The 24,108-nt window shown below is 38.6% G+C and overlaps 1 protein-coding gene across 3 annotated transcripts; it reads right to left on the minus strand.

Moving 5' to 3' along the window:
- Positions 1-669: 669 nt before the first annotated feature.
- ANKRD46 (ankyrin repeat domain 46) lies at positions 670-21,301 on the minus strand. Of its 3 annotated transcripts, none has more exons than XM_082287472.1 (4): positions 21,275-21,301; positions 8,166-8,508; positions 6,739-6,897; positions 670-2,707 (listed from the first exon to the last, which is right to left on the minus strand). In XM_082287472.1, exons 2-4 carry the CDS (start codon positions 8,474-8,476, stop codon positions 2,491-2,493), a joined length of 687 nt encoding a protein of 228 aa, XP_082143598.1. In that variant the 5' UTR covers positions 8,477-8,508; positions 21,275-21,301; the 3' UTR covers positions 670-2,490. The 3 variants fall into 3 exon arrangements, with proteins under 3 accessions (XP_082143598.1, XP_082143599.1, XP_082143600.1); XM_082287473.1 differs by lacking the exon at positions 21,275-21,301 and adding an exon at positions 20,934-21,023; XM_082287474.1 differs by lacking the exon at positions 21,275-21,301 and adding an exon at positions 19,642-19,714.
- Positions 21,302-24,108: the final 2,807 nt, after the last annotated feature.

A 24,108-nucleotide genomic window follows, 5' to 3' on the forward strand; every position in this document is an offset into this window, starting at 1 on the left:
AAATAGTAAAGTAAAACCCCCTAAGACAAGTAAGCTAAAGTTACAGGAGGCAATTCATTCTTTAGAAGTCCTTGAAAAGGAAGACATTAGTGTTTGTAGAGATACTGAAAGGCACAGCAGACCTTTTTCAATAACAGAGGTATATACAGAACAAACTCCACTTTTATCAGATATTTATCATGTCCTTATTTCAATGAGCAACATTCATTACACAGTGAAGTTCAAACAGTGCTTTGGATTTCTTTCTGGTTTAAAACATGAAATATCTTAATTTGAAATAAAATTTTTCAAACCTTTTTGATGTGTAGTTCCTGTATGTGTGCTTATGCACCCAGCAAAATAGGAAAGGCTACAGCATGGTTTTCTTGGTTATGTTTCATACCCCCTCACAGGTAATCTTAAATTTTGAGAGGCCTCTAGACCACATGTTCAACAACTGAATCTAAGAGAAGAGAGACAGACAGAAGCAATTTTAATTCAGCAACAATACTGAAAATAAAACAGGCAAATCTAAAGAAACTGTGCTCTAAAACCTCATTTACAGCAACTCCATGGTTGCCATTTCTTGTGTAGGAAACCTCCCCACTTCTGAAATACTCATTATCAATGCACATCAAACTCAGTAAAATGAGTTACTGCTGCACTAATGTAATAATAAACCAAAACATATTGACTATATGTATTTATTTGTGGCATTCACCCATACTGAGAATACAATTACAAATTATGCAGATAATACATACTGAAAGACAATGTCATTAATCAAGATGCATGGTATTATTAACAGAAATGTACTTATTTAGACAAGTAAATGTAGTTTAGGTATATGATGAGTTTATATTTATTTGTTCATGAACAACGGTACCATAACTGAAATACTCAGAAGAGGAATATGCTCTCATTTGGTTTTTTTTTTAAGATGCTTTCTTTTCTGCAGCATTGTGCTGCTAAAAATGTATTGTGTCATTAAACTGTAACTTAAGAATTGAGATCAAGATTTATTCAGATGCAATTTAGAATGGGGTCCAGCTCCAGCAAAACCCATGTAACACATCAAAACAAAGACAACAACCCCCTTCATTCAAATCAATAAACAAGAAAGAAAAATATACATGGTACCAGAACAGAATAATGTAGGTTACATTTAAATGTACCATAAATGTTTCATGTTATTTAGCAACAACTGAGGAGTGGCTAATTTAAAAAATAAAAATTGATTCCTTATGCTCGCAGAATTCATTTTGTTTGGGATTTTCAAGGCAATGGCAACAAAGAGAATTAGATGTCTAATGGGCATGGGGTGAGAGAATCCACTTTCTTTGAAAACCTCCAACTTACTATGCAATACCTTTCTAGCTTTCATAAAGGAATATCTAATGGATTTTTATCCCTAGATTATTTACAACAAAGGGTCTCAAAGTACAGAATGGATCAAGATTTAATTTCATACAATGCTCCTAAATATTAGTATTTTAAACACTTTTATTCTGCATACTCAGAAAATAATTCACAAGCGTGTAGGTTCTGTCTGAAAGCAACTGAAATGGAAAACAATTCTAAAAAGGAATTCTATTCAATAGAGTTCTCTCCACAAACATGAAAACACAGTTATATGGTTCAGTCCGATCCTTATGGGATGAAGAAAAAGTTACCCTTCATGACATTTTTCACCGTGACCTTACAGAACTATTACATACATGGCAGAACACCTAAATCACTCATTAATTACCCTTACAAAGAAAGGTTTGCTTAGCAACATTTCAACAAAAATGCAAAATTTTTAGCCCAAGGCTTCTTCCAAAGCACAACAGTTTTATTATACAATATTTACTTCAGGCAGGTATTAACAACATTAAATTCATCTGGGAAGACACACTATATCTAATAACCTAATAAATAAAGGAGTGATCTATACATCAGAGACATAGTAAAACTTGAACAATTTCTCATTCTTTTTATAAACTAGCAGATACGAAACTGTGGAGAGGCATTAAAATAACTATGGAGTCGCAGCTTATCACTGTCTATATATCAGAATGTGTTAATACATTATTTAGATTTCTTGAGGAGGACTTTTAAGAGTATTTTTCTTTCAACTGAAGCACATACAAAAAAATCCAACAATATATTTACCTCTCTTCATAGGAAAAATAAACCAAATTTGGTTCTGTACTAGAATATATTTTTCATATGCAGGAATTTAGTATTCATAATGAAAGGCCTTTTCTAATCACAATATTTTATCAGAGAGGACTATCTTCACATCTTGCTTGCAAGTCAACATAAGTCAGAGGTAGCTTAGGAATGCTTTAGAATTTAGTGTTTTACTTGAAATTAATTAATCCCTCTTTCATAGGAGTTAATAGCAAGTACAAAAGGCAAACAGTATATACAGCTGCCACTGTCTGCACCAAGAGAATAATTCCAAGAAGCTCAAAATAAGATTAGATTAGAACAGGGAAAAGGACACTGTACTTCTTTGCATTTGCTTCAGTGCACCAGTTCAGGCTGGTTTTCTACAAAAGGAAGCACCCCACTAACATAATATGCTATTCCAAGGGACAGAAGAGCAATGACAATGATGAGGAGCAGCACCCTCCAGAAGCCCAGGTCTTCCACAAACTCTTGCCATGTTGTGCGGAAACTGGAAAGAACTCCTTCACCTTGCTGTAGGTTTGGATTAAGAAGGGAATGGCTTTCCATTGCACTACAAAGGATTAAAGTTAAAAATACATCAGAGGAAAAGAATGCACCTGTAAGTGTGACAGTGATCCTACTAAGGGCAACTGAAACATTCTAAATTAAAAATTAAACCCCCCAAATGATTTATAGCATTGCTTCTGGTAAATCAAGACAAATCAGATCAGGAAAAAACTCCTAAACTTATATTAGCTGAAAGGACATTTTATTAACCTGTGCAAAGAGAATGATATTTGTTTATGCACAACTGCACTGAGTTTTCAGGCCTGCTACCCAGAAGCCTTCAAAGGTCAGTCCCCATAATTCCTACTAAATATGGCTTAGTAAAATATAATGAAGCATAAGTTAAGACCTCAAGAGGCACACATTATTTGTTGTTAAAACAAAGCATGACTAAAAATAAACTCTGATGAATAAAATGCAAACTTTAACTAATATTAATTTAGATGCTGAATTCTGCAGTAACCATTACTACTCTCCTGGATGTCTTTGTTACATGCCACTTCTCTAGCATAAAAAAAAGTCACAGAAAACAATAAATTTGGATAACAAGAAGCTCAGAAACTTTCTGAACTAGTTCGCATTGCTGTGTTTTCTGCCATATGGCAGTGACTGCTTTGATGTTTTAGCATTCCACTACCAATCCATCAGGCCCCCTTAAATTGTCAGACTATAAATTAGGGACTGGATCTCACTTTTAAATGAAAAGCAAATATGAAATCTGAGTGAGGCAGTATTCTTGACAATGGATGACCTTTAGAAAAGATGTACGTTGTCTCAAAATATTGCATGGCTTCTTCTGTAATTCTCCCAATTTTGCTGGTTGGACAATTATAACATGAAACTATCTGTTGCTTAAGAAAAATCTCATGAAGACTAGGGAAGCTTCCTCATAGCTTGATTTCACTTAAATTTTGGCCATCTGCAGCCTTATTACTTCTCTCTTGAGTGAAATTACATGCATGGGTGTTTACAGGATCAGGCCCTGACAACCACAGAAAGGAAATGGTGGAATCAACCACATATGCAATGATGTCAAAAGCAGAATGTAAGTAGAGGAAAAAAACCCATATCTTTTCTCCTCCCTTTTAACTGCTTTCAGTTACCATATTCCTAGATATTTCTTATAGGACTAATTTTAAAAAAAAAAATCTGGGCAAAGTAATTTCCAAGTCAAAACTAATTGTAGAAATGCTGCTGTTCTTCATGACAGAAATAAATTGAAAAATGATGGTTATCAGAAAAAAGTCTCATTCATGAATCTCTCTTCTAAGATTACACCATGGGAAAACTTCACGCTATTCACATAGTATTTTTTCTCAGGAAGTACAACCAGTGAAGAACAATTAGCCTGAACTACCACAGCTTGCTCAAGTATTGCAGCATCCCATGCACAAGATTTCAGGAATTTCCTACTAAAAGCCTGCATTTTTGTTTTTTAAATATTTACCACACTGTAAAGCTATTTTAACTTGCCCATAGCTGCAGGATTTAGTCATCTTCCTTGCTTATTACAATTTCCCAAGCAAAACAAAGGGTTTAATAAAAGACAGCCCTTTGTGTAGAACAGAACTTCTTAGTAAGTACTAACTAGTTAATACATAACCACAGAGAGGTTAAATAAAGGTGCAATACAATTTAAGTGAAAAGATCACATGCCTGCTCATTAAAAAGGGCACAAAGAAAATATTTTTGCTATTTTATATTATGAGCCAATTAAAATCAATGTTATTCAAAATATTTTTTCTTATTACAAATTACAGCTGCATAAGAACTGGCAATGCAGCAACACGTCCTCAGAAGAGTTTGTGCCACACAGCTCAGACAGAGGTTCTCCTGTGTCCAACAGCAGGTGGGAGTTCACATTTGGACAGACTTGTGGCACAGCCACAGGTCCTGCTGGGCTGTGCAGAAAGACACATGCCTGTGTGAGAAAGGGACAGAGGGAGCTCTGCCTCCTGGCAGCACGGCTGCTCCTCACCCGCAGGAGGGCAAAGCAAGCAAAACCAAATTTGACTTGGGAACAGAACTCTGGCCTCTGCTTCCAGAGCACCAGCAACTGCATGTAACAAGGAGCAAAAAACTGAAGTCAGAGGCTGTTTTTAGAAAGAGCGTTATTTCTCCATAGGTTCATACATAATGTAAGAGTTCAGAGGGCAGAGGACAGAAGACATTAATCCAAGTGTCTCTAAAATGTGAAAATAATACGAAGAGGGAGAAGTGAAACTGTGGAGGTCTGAAAAGCCAACTGGTAAAAAGACATTATTTATTTACAAAGCAAACAGCACACAAGCTCATTTGCTTTGGCTCCTGTAGGCATCTGCTATTTGTTACTTTAAAAATAATGTATTTCAGACATTTTAAACACGCTCCCAACAAGCTGGGTACTGCACTGTTTATGTCTCTATGCCTGTCCCCAAGGAGAGTTGCTGACTTCCTGGCCAAAGCAAACAATGTAACATTTATGAAGGTCAAATAACAGAAAGGAAGCTATGTTCGTTAAAGAGACACCATCAAATCAAACTTTAACAGGGGCTGAGCTGCTGGTCCATATGTTTAAACAAAACCAGCCTAAGTGCACTTCTGTGTGTCAAGAAATTTTCAGTAAAAGTTAGTGAAGTCAGAAAGGTAATATGCACTAATTCTTATAATGTATAACCATGTAATTTTGAAAATAAAATTCATTTTCTGTTTCAGGGCTTAAAACAGTCTCTCTGACAGGTGAGGTATAAGATACTGATGTATTAGAACTTCATGTCTGCTCACTGGGAGTATTGGGCATTATTTCTGCAGTTTTGTTAGTTTCACCTTTTCTGTTTACTCAGCTTAGATCTAACTCCATCTATACAGCCTCTTTCCTGTTTACAGTACAGCTTGTCTACATTTTCACTTAAACTGAGCAACAGTTATACAACAAAACTCCCTGTCCTTTGTGATATATTGTTCCAGTAGTCATAGTTCATGGCCATCATTAGACAATATAAAGAAAGCCACAACCCTTCTGAATGCAGGTAAAGAGCATAACAAGACGTACTACAGAGCAGAAGTCACCATTGCTTTATACAACAGGACTGAGAGTTTTCTTTATGTAGTGAAATACATGTTTTGTGCTTTGTAGGACTTCATTGCATTTTTCAGGGTAGCATTAACTCCTGCAACTGACTAATGCACCAAGCCTGTTCTCCTCTATGTTTGTTTTCCACTGAGAAACTTCGCTTTCATGGCACACAGCTTTCAGTAACTAAGAGTTGCATTTTGTGCTACAAAATTACAATTTATTCCTACTGGTTTCCTCTTCCTTGTAACCCCAGGTTTTCGTCCATGCCATCCCAATTTTCCTCAAGGTTGCCTGTATCTCACTTCTTGGTATCATTAACATGCTTCTACTTCTCATGCTTTTGCTTTTTCATTTAAGAAAATTCTAAGTAAGCACAGTCCCAAAACCAGACCTTTAGGAATTCATTAGTAACTTCCCTCTAACCCAATACTTTGCCTGAAAATGGTCAGCAATTTTCTCAAAACCTTCAGTTCTGCATTAACTGTCTCTTTAGCCACCATGAAATTCTTATTCTCCATCTTTTCCAGGACTACTAACGATAGAAATTTTATATACGGCACCATATAAATCTTTTATTCAAGTTCAGATGGATGAAAAGTCTGCTACCCCTTCTTTGCATAGACAATCATCAAAAGGATGTCAGGTTAGCCTGTGATACTGGCATTTTGCATTTCACACTATTTCCCGCTTGGCTTTTTGGCAGGTGGTAGAATATTTGTGTTTGGGACTCTGTAATGGAAAATGAATAATTATTTCTTTAAATTTCTACCATAAAATTAAAATCTCAATAGAAGCTCTTTTTTTCCTTACATTTGATCTGTTTAAAGAGATTTTTCCAAAATTTAACACTCAATTTTGATTTTGTCTGATAGTTTCAGGCCAAATTTGATATTATCTGTTTTGAGGAATAAACAATCAAGTCAAAATCTAAAAGCCATAAACATTATTTCTCCTAGTAATTCTTTTTGTTTGGTAAATACCTTTCGCTTTCAGCTGTTTGCATTGTCTCCAGCTTTGAGTGAGCTCCTCTGTTAAATCCTTTCACCTCTTGCTCCTCTAAAGATTCCAGCAGTCTAATCACATCTTTATTCACACCCCTTCGTTTGGCAAGAACAAGTGGTGTTGCACCTTGGTGGTTGCTAAAACAAGCCCATAAAAAGACATACGAAAATTTTAATATAGAATTTTTGTAATAGGTCAACTCAGCATATTACAACTTAGTAAGTCCTCAGAACTATTTTCTGTTTTATCAGACAGTAATAAATTCCAATCTATCCAAGTTACAGCACAATTGGCTATAAAAGAAAATCAGTATATTTAGGTTTGAAATTGCACAACTCTTTTCTGCCCTGTAATAAAATCAGAATTCCTAGGACTCTAATATAATTGGAATCTCTGGGTGTTACAGAAAAAAAAACACAAAAACCCCCCCAGTAGATTTATGGCAATGTTCAAGTTTAACCTTAACTTCAAGAATTGTGCAATCTGGCTCCTAATAGTTCCTTTTCCATGAGGGTATTAGGACATGAGGCAAAAATGAAATAAAATACAGATGGTCCCTCTGCTGCTATTAAAATAACAGTGAATAGGTCCAGAGCTGCCTTTAGACCAGGAATTTCCACCAGAGCTGTTTGAAATGAGGGGGAAAAATCCCACCCCACAACCCATAAATAATCTGGTTTACCAATAACTAGTTTTGCTGAGTTGAAAACATTAATGAGAGACAGGTGAAAAAGGCACAGATTTAAAAACTCAAAGGTTTTGACTTCACTCCTGGTTTTTGCACACATTGTGAATATGCAGAAAGTTCCACAAACAAAGTGATTCAGTACAGGAATGACACAGCCAGCTATTTTGCAGCTTGAGAGCTTCCATCTGAACACTGGCATCTGACAGCTGCTGGAAGCCAGAAGGAAAGAATATACAATATTCTGAGTCATAGACTTTGAGGGAGGGCAAAAACACTGAAAGGAGGCATTGTTACCAGAGGAGTACGGGAATGAACTTACACACACATATACTGTATTTTTTTTGTCTTATATAGTACAACAATAGAAACTGGGGTGGAGGAAATTCTTTTAAAGTAGTCAATGTGATTTTTTCTTTGGTGCCAACCACCCACACCTGGCTGTCTGGCCAAACCAGGGCAGCAATGTCATCAATGAGGCAGAATCAGATTCAGCAGCCCACACCAGCTATTCTCATTTGCTTTGCTTGCTGCACAGACTAGCAGAAGTGGCCTCTTACTGTTTTCCTGCCTTTTTATTTTGGTTTTTTTATTAAGTGGTATCTTTATAAAGTAGAATTGCACCAAATACAGCATTTCAGCAACAGCAGATTTATATGCGAGGCTCTGGTGAGAGAAGATTAATATATTATAAAATATGTATTGTAAAAAGTGACTTACCAAATATCAATTTTAAGTCCATTAGAAACTAGGAACTGGATGGTATCAACATGCCCACACAGGTGAAGGGCTGTGTTACCCTGGTAATCAGTGGCTAGTAGGTCAGCACCAAATTTATGCAAGAGTTGACAGATGTCTACATTTCCTCTGGCTGCAGCCAGGTGAAGGCCAGTTCGGCCTCGGCTGTCACGAATATTTGGGTCAAAACCACTCTCTAACAGTCGTTTGGAATAGTTAAAATCTCCATCAATACAAGCCTGCAGCAGCGGCACATTTGTCTGGGAGGAGTCGTTCACAAAAACGTAGGACATTGCTCTGATTCTCTTAGGAGGAGCTGACCAACCTGCAAGGAAGAGTGAAGAAATGATGGTGAAACCTGGCAAATAAACACAATGCTAATATTCAGTAGACTGCTTGGGTTCCCAAACAAGAATGCAAACTAGCTTATAGGCCAACTCTGAAATCTTCCTTTTAATACACATTATGTGCTGCGTTCCCTTCTAGTGATATGGAAAGAGCTCACACCTCTGGAAAGAGCAGCAAAGCTGTGTTATGAGAGAAAACTGCTAAGATCTCTGCCACAAATGCAAGATGGGTGATTCGTTTTCAACCTAGTAAGAAATAACATGTAGTAGTATTGGTATTAAAGGGCAAAACACCACAGATTCGGACAGAAAGGAAGAACCTTTCATAAATGGGGAAACTCTATAAGCAATTCAAGCCACTGGTACAGTGACACTAACTGCAATTTTTACCAGCTATAAGCAAAGCTGTTCTAATGGGATTTTCACCCTCGGAATTTGAACTTCAATGCACAAACTACAGTACAGCTAAAAATGCTTGACTAATAAAAATACTAATTTCTCCATTCTGCAAGAAATATATTTTTCAATAGCCTTTCCAGAACATTATTTTTACAGTGCCAGAGATACACAAACTACTGAACAAACAAAAACAGCAATACAGAACACAGAAAACTGAATGTATTAGGTGAAACTGCCCACTGAAAACTGGAAGTGGGTACAAGGAAGACAATGGTAAAATCAAGTACAGAGCTACTGTGGGTTTGACTAGAATCTCAACATGGAGAAACACACATGTAGTTTCCTTGGCTTAATATTAAATAAAGGATTAAGTCCTTTTCTGTAACAGGACATGAAAGAGGAAGATAAATCTTTCACCATGGATTACTTGGTATAGAATATTTGATGGACTATGATTTCAGTTTTGCAGAAGAGTATTTTAAGGATAAGTCAGATAATGAGGGTATGATGAGACTGTGTGCTTATGGGACACAGAAAAGATGACTTGAAAACAATAAGGAAAAAGAGAATGATTTAGCAAGAGAATGGTAAAATGTTCATGACGCAATTTTAAGAAGCAATGAAAACACCTAGAAGACTGAACAACAGTCCTCTTTTTGCATTGCCTCAGAGAGGAGGTAAAAAAGAAAAAAAACCATATAAACAAGTAAAAATCCTCTAGAAGAAATCGCAATATAGACAAGACAAAATTCAAGTGACAGGAGGGAAAAGTGATTTTACTAGAAAAGCTTTGAATAGAGAGTGAACTGAAACATCACTTGAAACAGTATTTTTCACTTGACCAAGGTTTCTATTCTGGGCTCATGGTGTAGCAGTGTTCTAATTAACTATCGGAACCTCTTATTAAAACTGCTATACACAGATTTAAATTTTCTCATCTATATAAGGTATCCTTCCACACCAGTGCACTCATTCAGCCCGGAGAATGGAAACATGGCCAGTAGCCAAAGAATTCAATTTAAAACCTCTCCTTTTTTGAGAGTTCATGTCTGTATTTTATAGCTCTTCCCCTATGTTTTAGATCAAATTCAGTATCAAAGTACCTACAGAAGTAATTTCAAAATGTTCACACACTGGTCTGAATAACAGCTCTAGCACTGGGGGGCTGTTGAGATTAATAGATCATATTTAAACTTCACTAGGCTGTGTTTCCTATCTGGACAAATTCTGCTACATAGATCAACACTGTCTAGTTTTCCAGTGCAGAAATGCAGAACCTTTTTTTTTCTTTATTGGATGCTGGAGAGAACGAGACAGAAATAAATTCTATGTCTTGGTATCTGTATAAGGAATGATTTTAAGCAGAGTACATTCCTCTAGGCTGCAAGTATGTTTTTAAGCACGGGACAGCACATCACTGGCTCAAGAACCCTTTTCCACAACCATCTCCAAGAGCAAGTGGCCAGTTCACTGATACACTGTAAAACTTCGCACGAGGCTGGCGTCATGTAGGGCACTTCCTTATAACCCTATACAGCAAGAAAGGACAATGTAATTACTTGCATTTTCAATGAATATGTTACAACCCCCTGGATGCTACAAAGCTAAGAATTCCCAGATGACAGCGATTTCAATTTTCTTGCCCATTTTCCACCCAAATCACGAACGATATGAGAATTCTTCCACTCTGCTTGCCCAGTCTTCGCTGAGAAAAAAAATGGGCCCAGTTTCTCTGTGATGTGATTGTGACCTTTATATTCTGCACTAAATCTTCCCTAAAGCAAGATCATAAATAATTTTAAAACCTCCAATTATCAGCCATAGTAGCAGCATATCAATAGCACAAAGCCCTACTCGCACTTGACAAAAAGATCATGATTCGCTTGTAAAATAATGCTCAAGTGTTTAAACCTGCTTAATAAAACAAGGCCTAACATAAATCAACATGAGAATATTATATGGAAGAGACTTATGCTATTTGAGAAACAGCATGGCATGCTCTGTTAAAGGTAAGCTAATGTTTGTATTTTCATATCAGATATGTATGTCTGGTAAAGCCTTACAGAATTCCCCAACTTTGATGAAACATTAGCTAATAATACCAAGACAAAAAAGTCACCTCCTTATCTTCTCAGAAAAGGATGTGCAAAGACTAGCAGTTAACAGAAAGTGTAACCGGAAGTAATTCTGATTCAGAATTTATTATCACTAGAATCTTCTAGAACTGATCACTGATGTGTAGAAGACTAAAGTAAAACCTTAGTATTTCACAATAAGAAAGACAAAGATGAAGCAAATCCTTCTTCCCAATACTTGAAGATTGTGGACTAAGCAAATACATTCACAAAAAAAAAAAAAAATCTGGACCATCTGGTTCAATTTATCTTTGTGATTAAAAAGATTTTTTCTACTATTTCACATATGGCTAGCTAACCTATGCCAAATACAAGCTGCATACAAAGCTGAACTATGCACCATCTTTAAAATGTCAGTCCCCAAACGACATGTTCTTGCCTCAAAATTAACCCGACTTAGCAAAATTTCCTGTGTAACAAAACTCATAAAAAAATTTCAAGTCAACTTAATTAGGTATTTTTGATTAAACCAATGGTGCTTACATTTCGGCCTACAGTATCAAAAAGCTTATTGCTTCAATGACTATCTAACACAACAGATTTAGGAGCAAAACTTAGAAACAAAATGGCATTAGCCATTCCCTTTAAACTGCTTCTGAAAGGTGAATCAGGTAACAACTCTGAACCTGTCCATAAGCTGGTACACTACCAGTAAGGACTGATTTCCCAGGCACCAATCAGGACAAATGGACTTGCATTAGTAATAAGACACAAAATATTGCAAAATGACCATCCTGAACATCCCAAAAATTACTACTACCAGTTAAATAAATCTAATTTTTAAAGACTGAATTAAATGACTGCTTGTAAAAATGCATCACTATCTACTGAAAATGTATCTGTTAAATAGTATTTTTGTTAAAAAAAAAGGTTTGCTTTTAATAACTTGGTACTTTGACAGAAAATTAGTTTTTTGAAAAAAAGTATATTCAAATACATCCTCCCAAGCTAGAAGGATTCCCATTAGAAAGGCATAAGAACACATTTTCCCTAGATTTATACATTTATATAGCCTTAACACATTGTACTTCTTAATTAATAATTTTAGAAATTATGCTGTAAGCCTCTTCAATGACATGTGTGGATTAGTACAGGATAAGAAAATTTAATCAAAGGAATGCTTATATTAATTCATTCTGTAAAACCAATTTATTTAATACGAGTCAGTTGTCTCTCACTATACCGGGTACAATGGTAACTCAGTGTCACACACTGATCTATTGCAGGACATGTTCTCGCCTGCAGAAGGCAGCAGTGATCTTGAAAAATTCAAACCACAGAGCTAAATGCAAGTTCTGTCACCTCTTAAAGTAGTCCTAAAATTTGTGTTAACTCTGCAGAGTTTTATTTCACAGTAAATATATGCTGTTGTCTCTACTTTCTCATTAGGTTCAACAGCTACCAAACAGCCCCAGGAACAGGAGAGAACGGCTCCACATGAGAGACAGAATCACCCATGGGACCCATCCCTCCTCTACAAAAGTATTAATGAACCTGCCAAATTGGGATTAATCACCCAGTCACTGCTCCATAGGACATACCAGTTCTGCAGAACTACAGTATTTCCCAGCAGATTCAGGAAAACTGAACTAATTGTCCCTACTGTAAAACAACCTATCAGTACAACAGAACAATACCAGATTGCTCTATCCTTGAGATGTCTCAGTATTAACACACACTTTTGACATTTAGAACCTAGGCATCAGTACGATTACTAATAGAGAAACTGCCACCACCAAGAAATGGAAACTAAAACAAAACCAAGAAATAGTAACCTCCTATGCCAGCAAACACACAATATGCATTACTTGACAAATTTGCATTTGTCAACTCCCTTGTGGTTAAACAGCATCCTCTTTCTGTAATGCACTTTGAGAGCACTTCAGTGGCAGTGGCTTGCAGAGCTCTTCCTCTTCATTATTTAAGTGAATGAAAAACATTCCAGTACTTTGCTTAAAATGCTGAGGGAGAAATTCCTTGCTAAGTTTTCATGCATACATGTATTTATGTGAGGTTTATGTGTAAGTTACTGAGAAGTCATTTAACTGAATAAATATTATATTTAGCAAAAAAATAATGTGTTCAACTCATTTCCATTTAGGAAAGAACCCCAGTATGTACATCAAAATACACTTAGGTTCTGTATTTTCTATGAGAAACCTTCATCTTTTCAGTACAACTGGAACAGTTTTATGGCTCCACTAATATGGAACTGCTGCTAAAAGCAGCACCTCAGATTAAGTACAGCATGATGCCTATTTTACACACCGCTGTATTTTGCAGCATTTTCCCTTTCTAACTTTAGCTATTTTTTCAACAGTTCCTGGATTTTAGGTATCACAGCAGGTTTGTAACACATTCATCCCCTCTCATGCCCCTAGTCAGCCACATCAGTAGGTGATAATAGAATAACATTATTTATGCCATTTGTTTTCAATCATTCCCATTCCCTTATGCAGACATGAGACATACAGGTAATGTTCTCTTTATGTCAGGACCATCCTGTGAGTAGAAACTCTGGTGCATTGCATATACAAAATACGCACTACTTTACAAGTACAGGCTACAAAGTGCTTTATGAAAAAGTTTTAACAACTATTACTGCTCTTAGGTATCAGCAGACGATGGCATTGGGAAACAGGGAGCTTTGCTCATTATTGCCCAGTATATCAACACTACAAGATAAAAAATATACAAGACCTCAAATGCCAATCCAGGGTTGCAGAATGCTTCCCCAGATAAAACAGTACAAGCTTTGTGTATTTATGTACACAAAACAAGGGAACAATAAGAAAGAGATCATTCTCTTAAAACACCTTTATCAACAAGCAGATTCACAAACATTTTATCCTTGCTAAACTTAACTGTTAATTCAGTTGCATTACATGTTCCAGCACATTTAACTTCTATTAAATATATACTTAAGTATTTTTGAACACTGCTTATCTTTCATCTTCTGCACAGGAACTATTTAGGAAAAAAGGCAATTTACAGATTTCTTCAAATACTCTGTAACTTTAATTCCCCACAAATGGCTCAATTAAACCAGTATATAACTGCAGTACTTCTCTGATCTTTGTGGCCAGTTTGAATACATCTGTTTTTATATAAAGTTATTGAATCATATCGGTCATAATTATCAACCTCTTCACAAACCTCTACTCTAATTCCTTTTCTGTTGCTGCTGGGAACATGTAGGGTGTATGCTGGTCAAGAAAATATTTAAAGGTTGCTACATACGGTTTTGTTGCTGGTTTATTTGTCTGGTTTTTAACAGAGTAGAGAGAATTTGTTCCAGTCTTAATTAAGTGTTTGTGTTTAAATTTGCCGCAGACTAGGAGCAGTCTTCTGGAAAAGAAGACAACACTGACAGAGAAACAAAGGATAGCTCCAGCTGGCTGCAGGCTGCCCAGGCAGGAACAGCACCGGAGTCTGGATGGACACTGCCACCACGTGGACTGATGAATTCCTGTGCCTGACGGGAGGGACGCACAGAATCATAGAATGGTTTGAGTTGGGAGGGGCCTTAAAAGGTCATCTGGTCCAACCCCCTTGCCATGGACAGGGACACCTTAGAAACCACCAAACCAGGCTGCTCAAAGCCCCATCCAGCCCGGCCTTGAACACTTCCAGAGGTGGGGCATCCATGGCTTCTCTGGGCAATTTGTTCCAGTTTTTCTTCACCCTCACAGGAAAGAATTTCATCCTTACATCCAATCTAAACCTGCCCTCTGTCAGTTTAAAGCCATTCCCACTTGTCCTATCATTTCATGCCCTTGCAAAAAGCCCCTCTCCAGCTTTCCTGTAGGTTCCCTTTAGGTACTGGTGTGGTGTGTAAGCCTGGACTCACACAGACCACTTTTTCTACATTTGTGGTGTTTTCTGTTTTCCTGGGAAGGAAATTATGAACAGCCTGAAAATAAAGTTTTATGAAACTTTATTAAAGGATCCTGAAATCCAAACTGCTACTTCTTTGCAGTATAAACAGCATTCACATTTAAGCTTTGATCCTCTGTTCGTGAAATGAGGACTTTGGTATGTTGCTTGAGTTCTGAAACTAAAGGCATTTAATTTTAAAAAGTATGTATTTATGCTTGTTTCTTAAAAAAAACCCCAAACTGATCCAAAACACCCCCCCGCCCTCCCAAAAAAGCCCAGTCCTTACCTAGACAAACAGTAAGTCTGAGATGACACATTTACTAAAATGGGGAAAAATGTTCTGTGGCCACCAGGAATCATCAGAAATCAGAACTCAGTGAGAGCAATAAACCAAACTAAGAACCTGTCACAAATGACTTATTATTATATTGTTCATATTTTCTTCCTTTTTTTCCTTCTAATATATATAATAGCTTCTATGCCCTTAGTCATACATAACCTTGATGACATGGCCTTAGTGTGCAACATCAAATCTGGTTTAGTGGCTAGTGAACAGAAGCAGGTCACTTCTGAAAGCAGATGTCTCCTAAATCTGTAAGTCATTTATATATAACTGTAAGCTTGACTTTACCTTTGAAAAAATATATTGCTCTGCTTGTTCACTGAAGTTCATTATTTTATACCAATGATGTATTTATATCAATATACCGATGGTAAGACAACGAACACTGTCAAATCTGCAACTCTTACTACAATTGCTGGATACACATACTTCTGCTCAGAATTTTCATATTCACACAGTAAATCATTAAACCAGTTTATCAAAGACAAATAGTAAACTGATATATTTCCTCTTTCAAGTATTCTAAATATCTATCAACACAGCATGACTAAAAACTTAATTGTATCATGGAGGATCATGTTATGTGACACAGCAAGATGAAATTGTAATACTATTAAGGTTGTATTTCTAATTAATATATACATAGTGATACTACTTTGGCATAAATAGTTACTTCACCATGCTTAAGCTCAAAAAAATCCTCCATGTAGGCAAATATGTAGTGCTAGTGTCTACCCAACACTGTCTTAAAGGACTGAAAGGAGTAAACCAGCAGCCTAAGCGTTCCCAGGACAACAGGCAAGTCTGAGGAGAATCAGGGAGGCCAGCCTCAAGCTCCTGATCTGCACAGGGCCTGGAATTGAGCAAAAATGCAATGAAAGATGATTGAAAAGAACCTTAGAGTGAAGTAGCTCAACCAATGTTTATCAATTGCATGAATTTATCCTGCTGAGCCTGGAAACAAAAGACATCACATATACAGGGGAAACTTCTGCCTTTAGATAACTTAGTAAATACCAGTAACTTGTCTGTAAAAGGCTCAAAATTCAACATGAAACCTGGTGTCTAGTCAATGAACAGGAAATACCCATGTTTCTTTAAACAGGTTTGACAAGTTCTATTTGAGAAAGGATGAAGAGAAACTGTAAAAATAAGTCCATGTCAGTTATTACTTTTCTGAATAAGAACCCAACACAAAACTAGCCACAGCAGATCACAACAAAGATCCATTTAGGCCTAGTATAATTTTTCAAATGGTGGCCAAAAGCATACATAATACTGCTTCTTCTATTCAAAATGGATGGGGTTTCTACATATTTGGCACTGCCTCCACATCTGCTCTCTCTCCTCTTCAACACAAACACTTCTAATACCCACAACATACTCTGGTAAGTTCTCCAACTCAGCTACCTGTGAAGAACAACATCTTTTGATCTTGCTGAATCAGGGGCTTGGTAGATTCCCTTGTGAACCCTCACCTCTGCTGTGGGGAGAACAGACAGAGCACCTCTGCCCATTCTTTTCCTGCCTCTCATCATTCTACAGGCCTTCATCAGGCTCCTCAGACATCCCTTTCCAGGATGAATTTTGAAGTCCAGCTTTCTTGGTCATTCCTCATTTGGAAGTGGGTCTGTGTCTGTGACCAGTTTTGTTTTGCTTCTCTGAATCTCACTCATTTTAACTCTGTTTTCTGAGCTAGGAGACAGAGCAGGAGTGACTCAATCAGGATGTTCAGGGTGAACCATGGATTAACACAGTGGTATGACAGTATTCTTTGTTCTTTACTTGTTTCTCAGTAATATTTACTGTACGTTCTATCTTTTTCACTGCTGCTTAACACTGTTATATTTTCATTGAACCGCTAATCTTAAATACAAAATGCTCATTACAGAGAGCCCAGTATTTCATATGGGAATTTAGGATTCTCTTTATGCTATCTGAATCCCTCTACCTACACTGAACTCATGTGCCAGTACGTTGCGTTATCCAGTTACTCAGTTTTACAGGGGTTCTTCAGCAGCTTTTCATAGCTGACCCTATCTTTACTACCCATGTCCAGGCAAACACTATCACCTTGTTGTTCACTGCCTTTTCTAGGCTTGACATGCAAATTCTAACAGTTCAGAAGCCAAAACTACAATTATTCCAGTCTTGATCCTAAGTTCACTAAAACTGGTGTCCTGGATCAAACTGATCCCACTCACCCAGTGCTCTGCCTTCAACAGTGGCCATCAGAGATCTCCCTTTGGGAGAGCACATAAGCCTCTCTGCTTCCTGCAGTCCATTCTCCACACACACCCCAGCAGCCACTACAGTACATTGGGGACCTCCCTGAGCAGCTCTTTTAGCAGCCCCTCAACAGACTTCTTGTCCACTTTCTAATGCCTTCCTATACCTGCTCACACTGCCATCACAGTGGCCCTGTCATCCTTCCCTGTATCCATCTGAAACCACCCTCCCAACAGCCCCAGCAAGCAACTCCCATTTCAACGCCTCAAGACTGGCTGAATAACTCTCACTTTATTCACTGCCTTCATTGTGTAAGTCTTGGTCATGCCCCAGCAATCTCCTCTGTGAACAATCCTGACTTTCCAGTCTTTCCTCTTAAGGAAGCTGATCCCCTTGTCCCTTTCATTTGCCGTTCCCTATCCCACTGTATCCCTCTTCCAATGCAGATGCTGGAACCATACACACTACCCCAGATACAGGTGCACCAGCTGCAGCAAAAAATGGTACCCTCTCTCTTCTTCTCTCTAAGGACAGTCACCATTTTCCTGGCTCTCTGGCTGCCACAGCACACTGAGCTTAGGTTTTCAGGGAACATTCAATGGTAACTCCAAGCACTTTCTCTTGATTGGTGGCTGCCAGTTTTGAGTTCACAACCATGTGAGCATGGTTTAGATTATTCTACCCAAGACGTCATCTTACTTTATGCACACTGAAGCTCATGTGCCATCTTTCTGCCTCCTTCCCTTTTTTGGCAATTTCTTTTTGCCTTCTTCATAATTTTTCAGCTCAACCACTTCTGCATGTAAGAAATTTCTTTGATGCTATAAGCATCTAGTCTCCTCAAAAGCCTCTGGTATGGTACTTAGTTTTAATGCTTCCTGAAGATCCACATCACCTGTACCTACAATCCTACTCAGTAACCCTGAGTAAAAGCCGATGAGCCTTGGATGTAGCAAGCTCTTTGAAAATGTACCTGATCTCAGCCCCTAACATGTAACATGGACAGGCATATTCTTCTGTGGATAAAAACCACCAAGGTGAAGAAGACAGACAAGCATTTTACACCATCCATGGGAAGCCCATACACCAGAAGCCTTTCCTGAAATGTGCTGCTGCCCTTCTTCTGTCACCATCCACTATTGCTGGTCAGACGCTCTTAAGAGGTCTTGAGCATGCTGAAAGAATATCCGCAGTGAGCATTACAGGATTTATGCCTTTGAGTTTATATTATAAAATTCAGCTGATGTAGCTGCATTACTTGGATGTCAGAAATTTGCTGACTGACAAAACTGGTGTTTAAGCAGCTCTGTTCCACTCAGCCAACTGAAATTTTATTGATAAAGTAAAAGAACAAATGCCACTCGGAAAAGTGGTGTTGATACATGAATGAAAGCCAGAATCTAAGTCCTGGAAGTACAGACATGGCTGCAGTGAGGGACTGCACAAGATAAAACCTTTTTTTCCACATATTTAGTATCACCTTTAAACAGCAAAGCAAACCACAACAAAACTGACCATTTCAGTATTTGTGCTCTTGACTTCGAAACACAATAGAACACTCACAATGGAAATTTGGTGGAACAAGCCCATGCATTCAAGACAGGCCTGTCACCTACTCTAACAGCATTCTATGGACGGTCTCTCCAGAAAACTCAATGCTTCAGGGATCATGTATTTCACATAACACGTATAAACCAATGCCTTATAAAATATCTTACGTGCTTATTAACTGATCTGTCTGGAAGTGGAATATCCACAGCTTGAGATCATGTGGGAAGATATTAACTGACAGACTAATCAAAAGAAAAGAGTGGCAGCCCTCAAAATTCCAGCATACCCAAATCCCTAGAAGAGCCTCTAGTAGTAGCTCACTCCTTGGACAACAAAGTATCTCAGGTCCTGAGCTGCAGATGAGGACTTAAAGTCCACATGTGCTCAAACATTAAGTTCAAAAGAATGTGAGGTGAGATAATACAGTCAACTTAAAGCATTGCTTCACATCCCTAGCTCTTGCTGGTGAGACAACTTTACCTAAATGTCATGGGTTAGCCAAAACCTGCTGAGAGGAAACGTGTTGCTGATTACGTATCAGAACCGAATTTTAGAGCACCCTCTTGCAAACTCACACTGCTCTGGTACGAAGACAGCAGATGCACATACTACACTTCAACCTTCAACTCATCTCGGCTTACTCTTCACACCTTTTCTTCAACACAAAAAAGACAGGAATTAGCCATTGTCATTTCCTGATTGTCACCAACCCTACTATTCAGACTGTAAACATTACTATAAATATTTTTCTTCTAAAAAACAATTTAAGTTCTTGCCAATAATCTATTTCACAAACGAACAAAAAAGAAAAACTGATCCATAGTATACAGGTAACACTAAGCTCAGGAGTCTGCTGCAGCAAACGAAAACATTATTTTTACAAACCAGTCACGTTCCATCTAATAAGTGTTTGGTTTTTGCTCTTCCTTGACCTTTTGGAAGGCTGGTCCTGAATATCAGTGCTCTCTGATGCTTAGAAATTTTCATATATTATTAATCCTAAAATTTATGTTAAATTATTCATGTATTAACATCATCCTTCAGCTCAATTTATTCACTTCATGGTGTTTATCTTGACACTTAAATAAAAAGCAAAATTTAAATTATTCTGCAAAATTTTAAAAAGCCAAATGCCTCTTCCAACACTCTTAATTTCCCTGCTTGACCTTAGCATATCTTCCTGTTTCTGTTCCACTTTTTAACTGAGAATGATTAACATTATACAAAGAATTCTAGAGTTCTGTTCATGGATAATAGTAACTCCTTTAACTGGATCACTGTAGTCAGCATTTACTTTTTCCACAATTAAATATCTTGTAACTACCTAACATTCTTTGGTTTTGCGTTGCTTTCAACTGGTAAGAATTTCTTCCACAAATTTTTTACTTGCAAGGTTACAACTGTAAATCCTCATTCTTTAAATTGTTATTGTACCTACTTCATACTCCAGTTCTCAGGATCACCCAATTCTTTCTGCATAGTACTATAACCCTCTTCTATATTGCCAATACCTCCCAACTCTTCATTACTACCAAATTAAGACAGCGAAGTTTCAAATACTACATCAAGACCTCTAGTAAATATTTAATAAGATTGGTCTCAAGACTGATCTTCAAAGAACTAATTTTATACCCTCTGATACTCAGATGTGATGGATTTTCGACTCAATATTACCCACCATAGTTTGTCTCTAGTTACTTCCCTATCCTGTCAACAATTCAGATGTTATCCCTACCTTTTCACCACAATAACAACGTGCAGCAGCTTTAGTGTGGTCTAGAAAATAAAAACCGGAACTACTCCATTTCCCTTAAAAACAGTAATTGCTTCATCAAGAACAGTTATGAGAGCAGATTAAAATACGTACTTCAGTTTCACCTATCTTGTTTTCTCCTGGAAAGCACGTTCAAAGCCGCACACTTACCAACGCCTTGTCAGCAGGGCGGCCGTGTTCCCATTCCCGTCCCCGTGTCCCCCCCTCCCGTGAAGGCTGGCACTGCTCCCGCTGTTCTCCCACCAAACGGCACCATAGCGCTCCACCTCTCCGGCTCCCGGGCCGGGCTCTGCCCAGGGCCCGTCCCCGGTCCCTACCCGGGCCTGGCACAGCCCTAGCGGGGGTGACAGCACCCTGCCCTGCCCTGCCGTGCCCTCCCCGGCCTCCCGCTGCCGCCCCGGCCCCGCTCGCTCCCGGCCCCGCTCCCGCCGTACCTGCGCGGGGCTCTCGGGGGGCGCGCGGGGCCGGGCGGAGCGAGCGGCCGAGAGGCGGGGCGGGTGCGCGCGCCCCCTCCTGGGCGGAGGCCGCCGCCGCCGCGCGATCCGTGACCATCCGCCGCCTCACGGCGCGCCTTGGCCGGGGCATCGGGACGGGACGGACCCGCGGTGCGGTGCCGGCCCGCCGAGAGGCAGGAAATCAGGAATAACGTGGCCAGCAGGACCAGGGCAGTGACTGTCCCCCCGTACTCGGCTCTGAGGAGGCCACACCTCGAGCACTGGGGTCAGTTCTGGGCCCCTCAATTCAGGAAGGACATTCAGGAGCTGGAGGAAGTCCAGAGAAAGGCAATGGAGCTGGTGAAGGGTCTGAAACACGAGTCTTGTGAGGAGCAGCCTGGAGCAAAGGAGGCTCGGTAGTGATCGTGTTGCTCTCTAGAACTCCGTGAAAGGAGGCTGTAGCCAGGTGGGGGTCGGGCTCTTCTCCCAGGTAACAAGTGACAGGACGAAAAACGCCACCCCAAGCTGTGCCAGGGGTAGTTGGGGTTGGACATTAGGAGGAATTTCTGTACAGAAAGGGCGATTAGACACTGTCCAGGAAGGTGGGAGAGTCCTCAGCCCTGGAGGTGTTTAAGGATTTAAAGACTGGACCATGGTGTGGTTGATAGGGTGGTGTTCCAGCAGAGGTTGGACTCGATCGAGGTCTTTTCCAACCTACCTGATTCTCTAATTCTGCCATTTTGACGCTGCAGTGTGTGCTATCCCTACAACACCACAAAAATCAGCAAGCTAACAATTCAGGCAAAAGTACAGTGCCTCTGTTCCTACCGTGCTTTAGCACCAAGGTTCTCTGAGTAAAAGTGAATGGGGGCGGGGGTGAGAGGGGAGAAAGGGTGGGGACTGAAGTTATTTGACTTCACCCAAAATATTAGTGTAGCTTTTTTTTTGGATGGATGATACTTCAGCAGGTCCCTAAGTGAACTACAACAGTCTGGTCTGCTTGGAAGGATCAGAGGAAATGCGTGCCCTTCCCAGACAATGCCTAGGTGGCAGTAGCCTGCTCAACCATCACACCAATTACAGACACTCACAGAAACATTATAAACTGATACGTAAACACTTTTTCCCTGCTAATAGAGTAGCACCTTTTCCTGTCAACCCCACCCTTTGAACAGTGTCTGGAGAAAAACAAAACAAAACATAAAAGCAGAGCCTCAGCACCCATTCTCATTAGTAACTAGAGTTGTAAAAACTCTAAAGAACAGTGCACAGTCAAGGAATTACACTGAAGGTTTTTGGGGTTTTTTTTTGCTTTATAATTCAGGACTTCAACAGTGGGTTTATTATTTTCAGACAATTCATTTTGAAAGACAGTATCTAAAATAAATTATTAAGGTCCTCTTCTCTTATTTTCTCAAATACACCGTCATCTTCATTTGGCCTAACTAAGAATCTTTTCCTTGAGATAGAACCCAAATTAACTACATGCAGTGGAACAAATAAACAGAAGGGCATGTGCATTTCAACAAGCATCGGTAGATACAAACATAAGCTAGAAAATGTCACATAATACTGTTCTGGTTGATCTCTGAGATATTTCAGAGAGAACAGAATTTTTTTTTTCTGCTGAAATAGAACACAATAACAGTTGTTTCTGCTCTAAGGCTGATTACAATGTACTGTACGTGTCGATTGAACAGCTCCAAATGGGCCACCATCGATGTTATTTGGCATTAGAGTGACCACAAGGACATATATGCAGGTGCTTTAACTGCCTAATAGGCCTTCTGAATTAGACTGACTTCTGTTAATCACACATTCTGTAACCATAACAACTGCATAAATGTTACCTTTCAACACTACTTTTCCTAAAGGCTACCGAGTACTGTCTGAAGATTCTGAATACCATATCATCTGGCAGGTATAAGCAGGCAAATTATACTATTCTGTTGCCTGTATCTGCCTTCTTCTATTGTATTAAGGAAATCTATGGCACTGATTTTTCTTCTTAATATATGTTTGTAAAGTAAATGTCCTGAAAATCTAATAAAAGTGTCTATCATGAAGCTATGGTAACCATGCTGCAATAACTAACATCAAGGCATTAGGAAGCTGGAACCAGGTTTTGCATACATTATCTCTGTAAAAGTTATTTCATGCCTGTTTCAAGATTTCTAAAAGACATAACAGCAGAATTGCCTAGGTGCAGGCACTTCTACATCACAGCCTCACTATCTACACAGTCCATCTATGCTTCTTCGTTCTGCTAAATCTTACTGCTGCACTAGATTGTGTATTCAGACAAGAATTTTCAGGCTGTTATGCTCATCTTGTAGTATCATGTACTCTCTACAGGATAAGAAACAAAATAAACCTTACATTTTTCTTCTCATGAGTCAGCAGGAAATATTTGGTATAAATTTCCAGAGTCTTTCAACAGCATCAGTTAAACTTTTCTCCAATTCAGAGCAAAGATTTCTAAGACTCTTGGGGATGCTAATGCCAAAATTATAAAGACCCAACTCAACACTTTTTCAAATGAGAATGTACAAAAGATAAACTTTTAAAACATTTTTCAAGCATCTTGCTTGAAAGAAAAATAGAGAAATAGCAGAGAAAATCATTAAGAACCATAACATTGAGATCACAGCATTTAGAAGCTAGCTAAGAATGGTTTAAGATTTTATATTAATTCTTTAAAAATACAGGTTGATGTATGAAGACCTAAACCACTCCAAATTTGCTGTATAAAATGACATATACTGTTCCATACTACCACTGTTTAACTCAAGAGCATACCTTGACTGGCTTTAACAGCTCTATTCTAATATCAG

Source organism: Coloeus monedula (assembly GCF_965178545.1).
Source record: "Coloeus monedula genome assembly, chromosome: 1".
NCBI lineage: Eukaryota > Metazoa > Chordata > Aves > Passeriformes > Corvidae > Coloeus > Coloeus monedula.

Bases quoted from the DNA above. Each gene is read 5' to 3' on its own strand.
- ANKRD46 (XM_082287472.1), bottom strand. From the start codon at position 8,476: ATGTCCTACGTTTTTGTGAACGACTCCTCCCAGACAAATGTGCCGCTG. The intron at 6,898-8,165 runs GTAAGTCACTTT...GGCTTGTTTTAG, and splicing joins GGACTTAAAATTGATATTTG to CAACCACCAAGGTGCAACAC. The intron at 2,708-6,738 runs GTATTTACCAAA...AATCCTTTGTAG, and splicing joins CAAACAGCTGAAAGCGAAAG to TGCAATGGAAAGCCATTCCC.